The sequence below is a fragment of the Microtus pennsylvanicus genome, chromosome 14 (assembly GCF_037038515.1).
Source record: "Microtus pennsylvanicus isolate mMicPen1 chromosome 14, mMicPen1.hap1, whole genome shotgun sequence".
In the NCBI taxonomy this organism is placed as follows: Eukaryota; Metazoa; Chordata; class Mammalia; order Rodentia; family Cricetidae; genus Microtus; species Microtus pennsylvanicus.
In genome coordinates, this window is record NC_134592.1 from 15,921,229 (window position 1) to 15,934,233 (window position 13,005).

Genomic DNA, 13,005 nt, shown 5'->3' on the forward strand with positions numbered 1-13,005 from the left:
AGACGTGACAAAATGGGCATAGAATAGGTGTGGATGTGACCTCAGATATTTGCCTAGTTACCTAGGCAACAGAATGCTAATGAATTTCCCCCTCAGTTTATGTTTTGGTATAAAAAGCTGTTTGGAGAATAAATGCGGGTGGATTTTCAGGAGGTGAATTTAGGACTTCATGAAGATTACTGAGAACTCCCTCCCAATATAGTTATATCTTTAATCCCATACCTCCCCTCTGATCCAGAGAAATAATTTATGGTCCGGGCTGGCACTGGACCCGGACACTGAGGCAGCCATTTTGCTGGTACCAAGGCTTTCCGAACCTGGGTAGGGGGCATGTCTTGCCAGCTTCAATCCCTGCAGTGCTTGGTAGACCTGTGATGTGCCAGGTGCTGGATTGTGGTACCTGAGGGCAAAGTAATGATTCCCATACCATGGAAATGGTTGGGAAGCTCTGGGAACTTAGGGAACACATATCTTTGTAGCATCCAAAGATGGGCTGTTGGACTTTTGCTCAAACTCCAGTGTTTCTCTTGGTATGTATGTGGGCACCTGCAGGTACATATGTGTGCACATGGAAGCTGGAAGACAACCTCGGAGTGAGACCACCCTGCTTTCTGAGGGCCTGGAACTCACCAATGAGCTAGTCTAACTAGCCAAGATCCTACCTGCTTTCATCTCCTCAGTGGTGGGATTACAAGTCAAGCTGCCACGCCCATTTTTTTAATGTGGATTTTAAAGCTCAACTCAGGTCCTCATGCTTACACGGCCTGCACTGTTGAACATTGGTGTTTCCAAGTCTAAACTTGGCTTTTCTTGTGTCAGCGCCTAAACAAACACTTAAGAGCCATCCCATGGTGCTGAGCCTGCAAGAGAATAGCTCTGCTTTGGTGACATCATCCCCGTCCAAATAGCTTAGTCTACTCATTAAAACCAAACCAAGTACAATAAAATACAGCCAGTGACACGGAGAAAGGAAATATGTTTCAAAAACTAAGAATGATTGTGAGACCGTTGGGTGCACTGAAAACCCAGAGAATCTACCGTTGACTAGACATTTCTTGACTTTGGGTGTGAGCAAAACAACTAAAAGTCACACCTATGTTCACACAAAACACCAGCGAGAGGCAAGATGCAGAACTGTATTTTCGCAGCAGTGGAGGGATCATGTATGATTTTCAGCCTCGTCTTTTTCTGGTCTTGTCAGTTAAAAAGAAACCCACAACATGCTGGGATTTCATAACAAGAAAAAGTTGTCTAAAAAAGAAGTGCTCGGAGGGTACAGTGCAAAGGGAGGGCTCGCTGCTCTCCCCGGCTCAACATCCAACACAGCCCCTTCCCTTGGCTAAAACTGGAGCCAGAGCCCGGGGAGGAGGGAGCTGAGGAGCAGGAGGCAGTGCGCAGCCTGAAAGGCAATGGCTACAGCTGAAGACACAGAGAAAGCCCCGGGTGCGAATCCAGCTCCTATCACATCCTCTTATGGGAAGCTTTACAGTCCACATCCCTCTGTCATCAACAGGAATATCATCCACATAACTCACCTATTCAAAAATTCACCACTGTCATTATAATAACTGCTAGGGTGTTTTAGTCACAACCCCCCCTCCCCATCCCAGGAAACTCCATGCCCCCTGTCAGTCACTCCCCAGCTGGTGGATTAAAAGTGAAATATTCCCTGGAGGGACAGGTGTTTCAGCATTGGATTCCAGCAGTGATCCTGGGTAGAGGGAGTGGGTCACTGGCAGGTGGGCCTGGAGTTTTATAACTTGGTCCCATTTCTAGCCTCCTCTTGCTTCCTGGTGGAGATGTGAGGTGTCCCAGACACATATCCCATTGACATAAACTCTTACCATGGATTGTATTTTGCTGTGGAACAATCTCTGTACACTGTAGATACGTATTATTCGCACTGGTTAATAAAGAGCTGATTGGCCTATAGCTGGGCAGGAGAGCCAATCCTAGGAGGATGATGGGAAGAAGAAGGGTGGAGTCTTGGGAGTTGCCAGCCAGAGACAGAGGAAGCAGGATGTGTACAAAATGAGATAACATGGTAGCAAGTAAAATAATAGAAATGGGTTAATTTAGAATGTAAGAGCTAGTTAGTAATAGACCTAAGCTATCAGTTGAGCATTTATGATTAATAATATGTCTCTGTGTAGTTATTTGGGAACTGGCTGGCAGGACAGAAAAGTTCGCATACAGTATCCACTCAAATTGTGAGCCCAAACATGCTTCTCTTCCTCTAAGTTGCTTCTGCCGGGTCTGGCAATGTGATAGCCAGCTCTAACCTGATGGTGCTATGTCCCTGGCTGTTCTATCCCAGGCAATTAGTGACACTTCCCCCAGAGTCCTCAGACCTGCATAATAATTTACACATAATTCCCCTGAGATGGTGAGAGAAAATGTGGTACCAGGCATCCCTATGGGCTGCTGACCTTTGCCCTGGAATGCATGTGATATCTAGTGGCCAGCAGGTGAGCTAAGAATAGAATAATGGTTTTTCTACTGTGAGGTATCTAACCACTCACTTTCTGCTTTTGTAAACTCACTTATCTCCGTGGGACTGGGATAAAGTGGTCTTTTTATTACTACACAAGGGGAAAGAGAAACAACTGAGGGAGTAAAGGAATTTTCTTGCCCAGCTGTGGATCCCATAGGTCACTGTACACCTTTGATAACATCTCTGACGTACACCTCTATAAACCCTTCCTTTAGCCCCCTTCGGCATGACACGCTGTTTGGCTCTACGTCCTTCCACTAGCAGCAAGAATAAATTCATTTAATCTAAATTTGAATTGAGTCTAAGTCTTTGGTCTTTCCCAGCGGATTCGGCTGCCACAACAACACAACCTGGTGACGGCCAGCCTGCCTTCCACATCCGTGGATTTGCCTCAGCTGGGCACATTTACAAGGGAGTTTCACAAGTGCTTCTGAGTCTGGCTTCTTTCATTAAACATCATGTTTCAGTCCATGTGGTGCCATGAGCCAGTGTTTCATTTCTGCTTAACGTTGAGGAAGGTCTTTAGACACCTTGAGTCCCATGGCTTCCTCTACCAAAAGTGTGTGTGTGGTGTGTGTATGAGTGTGTGTGTGTGATGTGTTGTGTGATATTTTGATTGTGTGCTGACAAATAAAGCTTGCTTAGAGTCAGAGGGTGGAAATAGCCACTAGCTGACCATAGAGGTTTGGAGGACTGTAGACAGAGAGGGACAGGAAGTAGTAAGATGGGGCTGAGAGAAGCTCTGGTGGAGGAATGGTAGGAAGTAGGAAGTGACTGGTTGCTCCCTGTTTCCTGATCTTTCAGGTTCTTACCCCTAGTATCTGATTCCCAGTTTTTATTGATAAGATTAATTAGATTAATGCTAAGTGTGTGTGTGTGAAAAATCTAATAATGAATGTATGCACCTAAGTTGGTGAATTTGCCTCCCATCATGCTTTTGACTAGATCAAGAGAACACTTGTCCTCAAGCCCCTCCCGCGCAGCTGGTAATGATTATCCCAGTTCTCCCTGGAGATCTTCTAGAGGAACAGTGGCTATGTGGGGTGGGGCTGGAGGCAGAGCCTGGAAGGCTGGTGGGCTAAGGAACAGGGCTCTGACTGAGCAGGCTGCAGGGTACAACAGGCTGTGGTACAGAGCAGAGGCTGTTGCTCACAAAACCCGATGGCCCCGGACTCCACTTCTCAGGTTTCTCCTTCAACAAGTGTGTCCAGTCCTTGGCCAACAGGCTGCATGAGTCCCAGGATAACTACGAATGCAGCTCAACATAAAACTATAAAGTTACTTAAAACATTAAGAGTTTTTTTCTTTTTGTAATTTGATTGCATGTTCTCTTGTGTGAACTCTGCAGGTGACAGCCTCCTGTTGCAATGTCAGAAGGTTGGACACGCTTGGCAGAGGAGTGACAAAATGGCGCAGCACAATGCCTTAGGTGCCTGGGCCCTTGGCAGATGCTCTCTGCAATTATCGTTGGAGCACACAAAGCCTGGCATGGCTGCAGCTTGCACGTGCCAGGGCCAGGCGTCTGACGGTTTCAGGTCTCCATCTGTTCCGGAGATGGACTGGAAAGCCAACCTTTCCCTGGCTCTGGGGAAACGTCAATCTGCTGAGTCTGACTCTGTCTTCAGCACCTGGGAGACCTCATCCGATCAGAACCTTCCAGGTGGTTCCGTAGGTGTAGGTTCCGTAGGTGCCCCATTCCCCAAGAAGCTGCTGGCAGGCCAGTCTGCACCACCCTCGGCTTCCTGCATGATGACTTCCATCTCTAGCTTACTCCATGCCCAAGGCCACCCTGTTCCAGGCAGGAATTTGGTTCTCCTAAATTGAGTAGCTTGTTTCCATCCAGCAAGTGCTCCCAGGAGGAACCTACAGGGAGTCTTGGATATCAGCCCCAGGGACTCGTGCCTGAGTCTCAGAACAGGGCCAATGAGTATATGTGAAGTCCAGTGCCCATCCCAGTTACTCAGTTACAGTACAGCAGATTCTGTTAAGGGACGGTGTGGAATGGGTTTGAGCTCTTCTTTCACACCACTATCCCCAGACCTCTTGGGGAGAAGGCTAGAGCCTGGCCTTAGAGCTGAGGTGAGGGGATGTCTTCTCTGGTCTGCTTCCTCTGTGACCTGACTCTTCAGTCTGGGCTAATTTTCCTCTGTTCAGTCAACACTGTAACTATTATGCCAGTGTTTCTGGTTCTGGGAGTCAGTTGCAGACAGTATCCTGTGAGCAGCTGAGTCGTAATAAAGATGCTTTGTCTGCAGACATGCCTTGGCTCTGGGCACTGAAGTCCCGGGCCTCTGCCCCACGACTGGCCACAGAGGCTGTTGAAACATCTGCCTTAAACACGCTACTCTGTACCACACAGAAGTGGAAGAATTCCTGTCCCCAACATATGTAGGTTTAGTATTCCAGAAGCCTGGAGATCTTGGCTTCTTCAGAGCCAGCATTGATGAGGCCCAGTCCTAGGTCAGCATCGATCAAACCAAACCTATGCCTACAGAGACCTCAGTATGGCTAGACACCCAGGAAGAGTCCAGGAAGTCTGGGCCGCTAATATATTCTTTTATGCAAAAGAATGGAAGTTGGAGATGCTCCTAACTCCACCTTAGGGTTGGTTGGTTGGGCAGGGAGAAGGTGAAGGACATGAGGGGTACACTCTAGATCCCCATCACATCTGTCCTGGCTAGTTTTATATCAACTTGACACAAGTTAGAGTCATCAGAGAGAAGGGAGCCTCGATTGAGAAAATGCCTCCATAAGATCAGGCTGTAGGCAAGTCTGGAGCATGTTGTTAATTAATGATTGATACGGGAGGGCCCAGCCCATTGTGGGTGGAACCATCCCTGGGCTGGTGGCTCTGGGTCTTATAAGAAAGCAGACTGAACAAGCCATGTGGGACAAACTAGTAAACATCACCCTCCCTGGCACCCATATGCATCCACTCCTATCTCCAGGCCCTGTCTGAGTTCCTGTCCTGACTTTCCATACTCATGAACAGTGACGATAAAGAATAACCCAAAGCCAAACAGACCCTTTCTTCCTCAGATTGCTTTCTGGTCATGGTGTTTCATCACAGCAATGGTCACCCCCAGCCAGGACAGCGTCTACTGCTTTTCCTCTTGATGAGGCCTGGGAGAGTCCAGGACTGTAACAGGAGAAGCAGGGCTAATGTGGGCCAGCCCACAGAACTGCCTTGGTGTTGGCCTTGCCTTTCGCAGGGCCACCTCTGATGTGATCAGCCTGGTTATGGTCCCTGGCAATGCAGGGGGCCCTGAGGATCTTCCTCTTCAGTGGCTCAGCATGAGTGGTGGGTTCCCAAAATGAAGTTCAGAATCCAGCTTGGTGTCACCCAAGGGCATCTCTGCAGAGACCATTGGTGTGATGGCCGGTTTTTAATGTCAATTTGCAACAAATCAGAATCACCTGAGGAGGAAGCCTCACCAAGGAATGCCTTAATTGGTGCGGGAAGATCCACCCCAAATGTGGGCGGCTCCTTCTGGTAGCACCCAGATGAAACAGGGCATGGCAGAAGGAGGATTACTTATGGGCCTTCCCTCTGGCTGCCGAATTGGTTTCTCCTGTTGCAGTTTTTGGTTCCTGGGCGGTTATCAGAATTAGAGTCTCTAGGCTTCCAGGGACTCTCCAGGAACCCTCTAGGTCCTTGGTGACAGCCGAGACTGCTGCTGCATGCAGCCTTGCGGGTTGAGCAACTATTGGGTTCTTGACTTCTCCAGAGTGAGGCAGCTGCTGCAGATCACACAGACTGCCAAGGCTTTGGGCCTCCAAAACCAAGCAACTATCAGCCTCTCGTGTGTGAGACTGTTGCTACTGTTTCAGTGGAAGCTATGGAATATTCAGTCTGTTGGTTCTTGTGGTGGTTTGCATAGGAATGGCCCCCATAGGCTCATAGATTTGAACACCTGGTCATTAGGGAGTGGCACTACTTGACAGGAATTAAGGAGGTGTGGCCTTGCTGGAGTAGGTGTGGTCTTGTTAGAGGAAGTGTGCCACTGGGGGTGGCCTTTGAGGTTTCAGAAGCTCAAGTCATGCCTGCATGAGGCCACACTCCCTGCCATGATGATAATGAACTAAACCTCTGAGCTATAAGCCGGCCCCAATTAAAAAATGTTTTCCTTTTAAGAGTTGCCATGGTCATGATGACTCCACAGACATAGGACACTGACTAAGACAGTTCTGTTCATCTAGAGAACTCTGATTAATGCAAGAGAGGAAATCCTAGTACCCCCTCACCTCAGTACCCACCCATTCTGGTTCTACAAGGAAGACTTACCCAGGCCCAGGTTGGAGATGGTCTCAAGGTCGAGGAAGCTGCTGGCTTCAAGGATGGCCTGGGGTAGCCGCAACGTGAAGGGCAGTAAATCTCTGTGAAGACAGGAAGGCTGTGTAGGTCAGGTACTAGGAGGATCAGAGTTCTCATTCTCCAGCATCCAGATATCCAGAGAGATCCCCGTCTCACATCCTGTGACTGCTAGGGTTTTCATGTAACCTGGGCATTTCCCTAGGGTTAAGGAACAGGGCTGCAGTTGAGGGAGCTGCCAGTAAGATCCGGATCTCGGGTCAGTTTCAGAGATCTGGAAAGGGCCCTGGGAGCATGGAGAATCCCCTTGCTTCTTCTTCCTTGCCAGGTCCACACTTCCTTTAAGCATATTTAGTGACCTATGACCCTGGCCTTCCACATGAAGTTAGGCAGGTAAGCACAGAGGGGGTGTCCTGATGAGCATTTAGCCAGCACCATCTGCCATCTGCAGGGACATTGTTGAGAGTCCTTACAGAGATTTTCAGCAGCCATTCAGACAGAGGGAAACTGAGGCCCAAAGGGAGAAAGGGTTTTTCTCAGGTGCCACAATGGGCTGTGGGTAGATGGTGCTGGATCCTGGTCCTCCAGACTCCAGCCCAGATACTGCCTCTGCAGCCAGGATGGCTAGTCCTGATTCTATGCTTTATCCTGGCATTTAGGGTCTGCCTATCATCTTCCAGCCATTTCTCTCTCTCCTCTCTCCTCCTTTCTCCCCTGTTAGCCTGTCTTCCCTCCATGAAGGCAGAAATTGACCAAAAGGGCACAGAATGGCGGAGTTGAAAAAACAGATACCAAGATTAGCAACCTGCTCCACCACTGCCCCCTACATGCCCCGCCCACCTCCTTTCCAACCCAATCCCAAGCAAAGAAATCTCATCCATCCACTTGCCATTCACTGGGCACCTCCCCTGTTGGCCTGGAGAGCTATCTCCCTCCACCCATGTCCATCACTGCCTCCCTTCTGTCTCTCCTTTCCTTGTACCCCTCAGCTAGGGGCTTCCAGTTTCTGGCAGGGGTGAGGCAATGTCTCAGGTCTTGGAAACCCTGTAGTGTACCATAAATACCATGGCGACTAACAGACCTGTTCACAGTGGGACACTGAGCTAGAGAAAGAACAGCATCAATGGTTGTGATAGGGCTGACGGAGGGTCCTCATGGCAGGGGCTCCAGACCACCCTACACCTGCCTGAGGCTCTCTGCTAGATGAGTCCGCTAGTGGCTTCTGTTAGTGTCTGCCGGAGCGGACACTAACACTGAAGGGAGCCTTCAGGGAAGAAAGCACTGCTGAGGAGGTGGCTGTGGCTTTGTCATGGTTAGACCGGGTGGCCCTGCAGCATCTCCAGCCACCATCACGTGACTCCACTATGAACCTGAGGCCTTGTGATGTCAACTGCCCATCCCTTTACACAAGTCTGGCTCGGAACATTCTGGATAGGTCCTCAGGGTCCTACTCCCTTCCTCACTACCCTTACCCAAACCTCCAGTTACAGTGGTTGACAAAACTCATCTGCCATTACCTCAGTTTACCTGGCTGACTCTCTAGTTTGTCTGTGTCGTTTTAGATGGTTCCTGTCTCCAGAAAAATGTCTATCACAGTGGCCAGCAGAGGTCACTCCGTTCTCATATTGCCCGTAATCTAACTCCGTCACTTCACCGCCTTTCTTAGGATGCTTATGGGGACCTAGGCTCGAACCCCAGCACACAGGAGACAGCCTGGGCTGCTCCACCTCTCCAGCAAGCTCTTTAAATGTTCCCACCCCTTGCCTGCGCCTCACTTCCTCATAGTGAATGCACCCTATTCCTAGACGCCGGTCCCCTCTACTTGTATCTGCTTAGATTACAAGTACCCTTCAAAGTCACACCATAGGCCTCTTCCTTCCAGACTTGGTTGTCAATGGTTTCATCATCCAGCTCCCTCCTCCTCCCCCTGGAGGGTCACTCCTTCCATCTAGGGCATCACACAGGATGGGGCAGCTAGCCGAGCAGCATCATACAACATCACTATGACATTGTTAGAGCACAGCAGCTGCATGGGTAGCTTTACAATCAGTAACGGGGCGTGGGGTGTTCAGAGAGGTTGAGATAATTGCCCAAGACCACTCAGCTAAAAACCATACCTTTACCTAGCACCACAGATCACTTGTTGTTTATTTACTTGTTATTTATTTATTTAGCCTCTGGTTTCCTATCCAGGCCTCATAACTTGCCTGGGATACTGACACTACTGTTGTCTTCATTGTTTTTAATTCTAGACTTTGGATGGCTGGTAAGACAGTTCCGTGGGCAAAGGTGCTCGCAGCTAAGGATGATGAGTTAGATCCCTCGGGATCCACATGGTGGAAGAAGAGAATCTCAAATCTCAAAACTGTCCTCTGACCTCCACACCTGTACCATGGCATGTGCACACAGACAGACAGACAGACAGACAGATAGATAAATATAATAAAGATGTTAGACTTTCAGGTAAGGGGTGGGGATTAAGGGAAAGGGTGAGAATGGAACACAGGGTCTTGCGTGTGGTAGGCACATGATCTACCATTGAGTTCCATACAGTTCAGCCCTATGGTCTGTTTTTGTTTCGTAAATTAGAAGCAAAGACATATTTGTTGTAGGAATTAAACATAACCCAAGTGTTTAAAATAAGATGTTTCTGTCCTTCTTCTTCAGAGTCCCACTGTCAAGATTCTAGGGTGTGACTACTTCCCTCATCTTCTCTGCATGTGTGCATGTGTGCGTATATACACACACACAACTATTTTCAAAAGTAAATGCCAGTGTATGAACTTGAATGCTGGTTGGGTCTAAGGTCAGATTCTTCCATTCCTAGACTGTACTGCCTTTTAGTAAAACAAAAACAGAAACAAAACAAAACAACAACAACCCCAAAACTCAACCGACCAAACAAACAAAAATCTATTTGCATTACTGCCATTGACTCAGACAACATTGCTAGGAAGAATTTTAGTTCCTGGTGATTCTGCCCTGGGCTAGTATTTCTTTTGGGTAGATTCCTAGTAAGCCTGATAGGCCACGGGATAGAATACTTCAAGATCAGCATTTGCTACTCTTTCTCCAAGCTTATACCCATTCATACCTCAACAGAAATAGTCCCCAGATTATGGTACTTTTTATCCTTCCTGTCCTGAGTACAACCAAGCAGCCCACTTTCATGGACTTAGTGGTGGCCTCTGTCAGTGACAATGACATGCAAATTGTCCAGTTTGTGGTTTGCCAACTAAAGAAGTTTTAGCATCGTGTGAAGGTGGGGAAGACAGGCAGCCCCAAAACAAGCGTAGTCACACCCAAACTGTGAAGTCCTAGGCTTTGGGGTAATGACAGGATAACCCTCAGATAAGGTGCTAGGTCAGTGGGCATCTATCCACAAACCTACCAACAACAGACCAAAGACACCCTGGACACTTCGGAGGGACTCTACCAGGCTTTCAGTGTCTGTCTGTACTCTGCAGATGTCCCTGATCAGAACCCCCGAGAAGAGGCCAAAAGTGCAGGCTCCTCTGTCCAAGCCCAAGGGGAACATCACTGGGCCTAGGAGAGCAGACATCAGCAGGCACACACATGGAGTGTGTAGGGGCTTGACTCAAGGCCTCAAGATATTAGGTAAGTGCCCTACTAATGAAACCTGCATCTCTACACAGCTCACAAGTAAATCTTAATGAGCACAGGCTTGGGTGGGGATCATGTGGGTGAGAGTCATAGACCTCCCCCCAAAGCAAAGGCTATCAAACAGTGAATTAATCAAACTTATAGATGCTCTGTGTGTACACGTTCATATCTATTTCCTTACGAACTATAAAGCCCCGTAAAAGGCAACAGAGAATTTTGAAAGTGGGATTTTCAGAGTGGATGTTTTAACAAAACCTGCTCTCACTTTGGAGGGCCAACTTGTACACTCCTAGGTACCTATACCCTTCTCTGAAGGCCCCTGTTCTAGCTAAACTTTTACCTATGAAAGAAACGCAAAGCAGCATACACACACACACACACACACACACAAGGTCAGCAACACAATACTTACTCCACCTACATAGGACACTTTTTGGGAGAATATAGCCCAGCTTTCTTTCTTACATACAAAGTCACAAAATGGATTTTCTATCCTAATGCCATCATCCGGTCCTCTCATTCCCTAGGGACTAGACACCTAATCATTTAGTTTGGTCCCAATATTAGTTACCTGGAACTGAAATCAGATTCTGTAGACTTCAAGGCTCAGTAACTCCCAGGGGGTCCCCCACTTCCAGAGCCAGTCATAAGACTTGGACCACCAGCACTTCTGAGCCACTGATGGGGAATAGAGTTCAGTATGCATGGTGATGATAGTTATCTTTAAAGGTGGGAGTGAACAATGAGCCACTCCCTGAGGAGGGTGGTGGCTTAGCCACCGTGTGGGGCATATCTGAGGGAGGATGGGCCCACAGAGCTCCTTCCTTCCTCATCTTGTGTAACGGCACTTACCAACTGACCCTGTACTGGGGTTGTGTTGAGGATCGGACTCCACGATCCTGGTAAGGGTTTTAGCTGAGCATCTGGCATCATGGATATGCTCAAGAAGCAATGGGACTAAGCATCTATCCTAGGAAGGAAGCCCCAGTGTCTCCCATCTCCACAGCCATGCCTCTTTTCTTCACTGGCTGCCCCTTCCCTTTTGGTGCCATCTCTTCATGACTCCAGAAGACTTCAGTGGTCCCTGGTTGTTCTTGGCTCTTCTCTTCCCTCAACCCCACTTCCTGCTACAGCAATATTGCTCTGTCTGGGGCTGTCTAACCATGGGAGACAACGTGGCTCATAGCAGCTACAAAAGGGAGCCCTTGCAACTCCAGGCATGACTCTGTCCCGTCCTCTCCACAGAGCCACTCCCGAGGCTGCTGTGGCTTTCTTTACTTTATTTCTTTTTGCTTTTTGTTTTCAGAGACAGGGTTTCTCCATGTAGCTCTGGCTGTCTTAGAACTCACTCTTTAGTCCAGGCTGACTTTGAACTCAGAGATCCTCCTTCCTCTGCTTCCTGAGTGCTGGGATTAAAAGTGTGTGCCACCACCACCTGGCGCTACCCTTTGCCTGTCCTGTTTCCTCTGCCTGGAATTGTCTCTCTGCCCTCCTTGGCAGGCCTCCCACATCTTCTTCACAAGGAGGGCCCCCCAGCTCCATATACAGAGGGGTAGACTGAAGAGAAGCAACAGATGTGTCCTTTCCTCTACGAGCCTGGTGCAAGGCCAGGGCTCAAATCTGACTTCAGAACTTGGCTGTGCCACTTGAGGTCAGTCACACCCAGCCTCAGCTTCCTCATCCTTAACATCACCAAGAACACATAGCATGGTTTTATGAGCACTATCCTGTACCCGCTACTCTGCGAAGGCACAGACATCTTCAGCACAGCTCCGAGGACAGGACCACTAACTACCTAGCCCTGTAATGTGTGGCCGCGATAGGGTTATGAGGAGATGAGTAGGCAGCACGGAGCATATAGATGCTCAGGCAGCTGTCACATTTCCAGTTCTGCACACTCATCACCGAGCTGCTGGGCACTGTCAAAACTGAGGAGCTTCTTGCAAGAACTGGGGTCTCCAGAGAGGGGGGTTATTTCTGAAGGTCTTGGCACCTGTGACCCTCACAAACAAGCGTCCGAGAGGGAGCTCCTAATCTGTCAGACACTAGGGGTGAGAAGGTTGAGATTCCGGTTCAGCTGAAGTGTACATTGTGTACTGAGCTCTAGGGCTAGTGTGTGCTATCCTGGGGATGTCTGTATGAGCAGCCACCAGCTCACAGGGACTTCTGGTGCCCAATGGGAAGCATCCTTTGTAGAGGAAGAAACCAGTGGGCTTGCTGAGGGTTGGGTTTGGGTTTAGTGTGGTGACTGGGTCACAGCTCTAATGAAAATCTAGACCAGTACACCCCCTGGAGGGGGCAAAGCTACATGGAGCACTTCCAGTGTATTTTCAGTTGCCTCCAGTGTTTGGTTCTGAAGGAGTCTGCCGGTGGGATCTTAGAATCTCAAAGTTGCAGACCATCATACCTAACAGTTAATGTCCTCTGACAGAGAGACAAGGGTGCCCGGAGAGGTCAGGTGATGGACCTAGAGTCACACAGCTGCAAGGCCTGGGACTCTGGCTCCTGAGCTACTCAGCATTCAGGCCTTGTTGCCTGATGCACCTCCCTCAGAACATGGTCAGGCTCATCTCTG

General features: G+C 48.8%; 1 protein-coding gene across 3 annotated transcripts in view; it reads right to left on the reverse strand.

Annotated features, from left to right (window-relative positions):
• Rin3 (Ras and Rab interactor 3) overlaps nt 1-13,005 on the reverse strand; it is a 110,762-nt gene that overhangs the window by 26,811 nt on the left and 70,946 nt on the right. For all 3 annotated transcript variants that reach the window (XM_075948474.1, XM_075948472.1, XM_075948473.1), the window contains one exon: nt 6,780-6,871. In XM_075948474.1, coding sequence (XP_075804589.1) covers nt 6,780-6,871 — 92 coding nt within the window. The remainder of the gene's footprint in view (nt 1-6,779; nt 6,872-13,005) is intronic.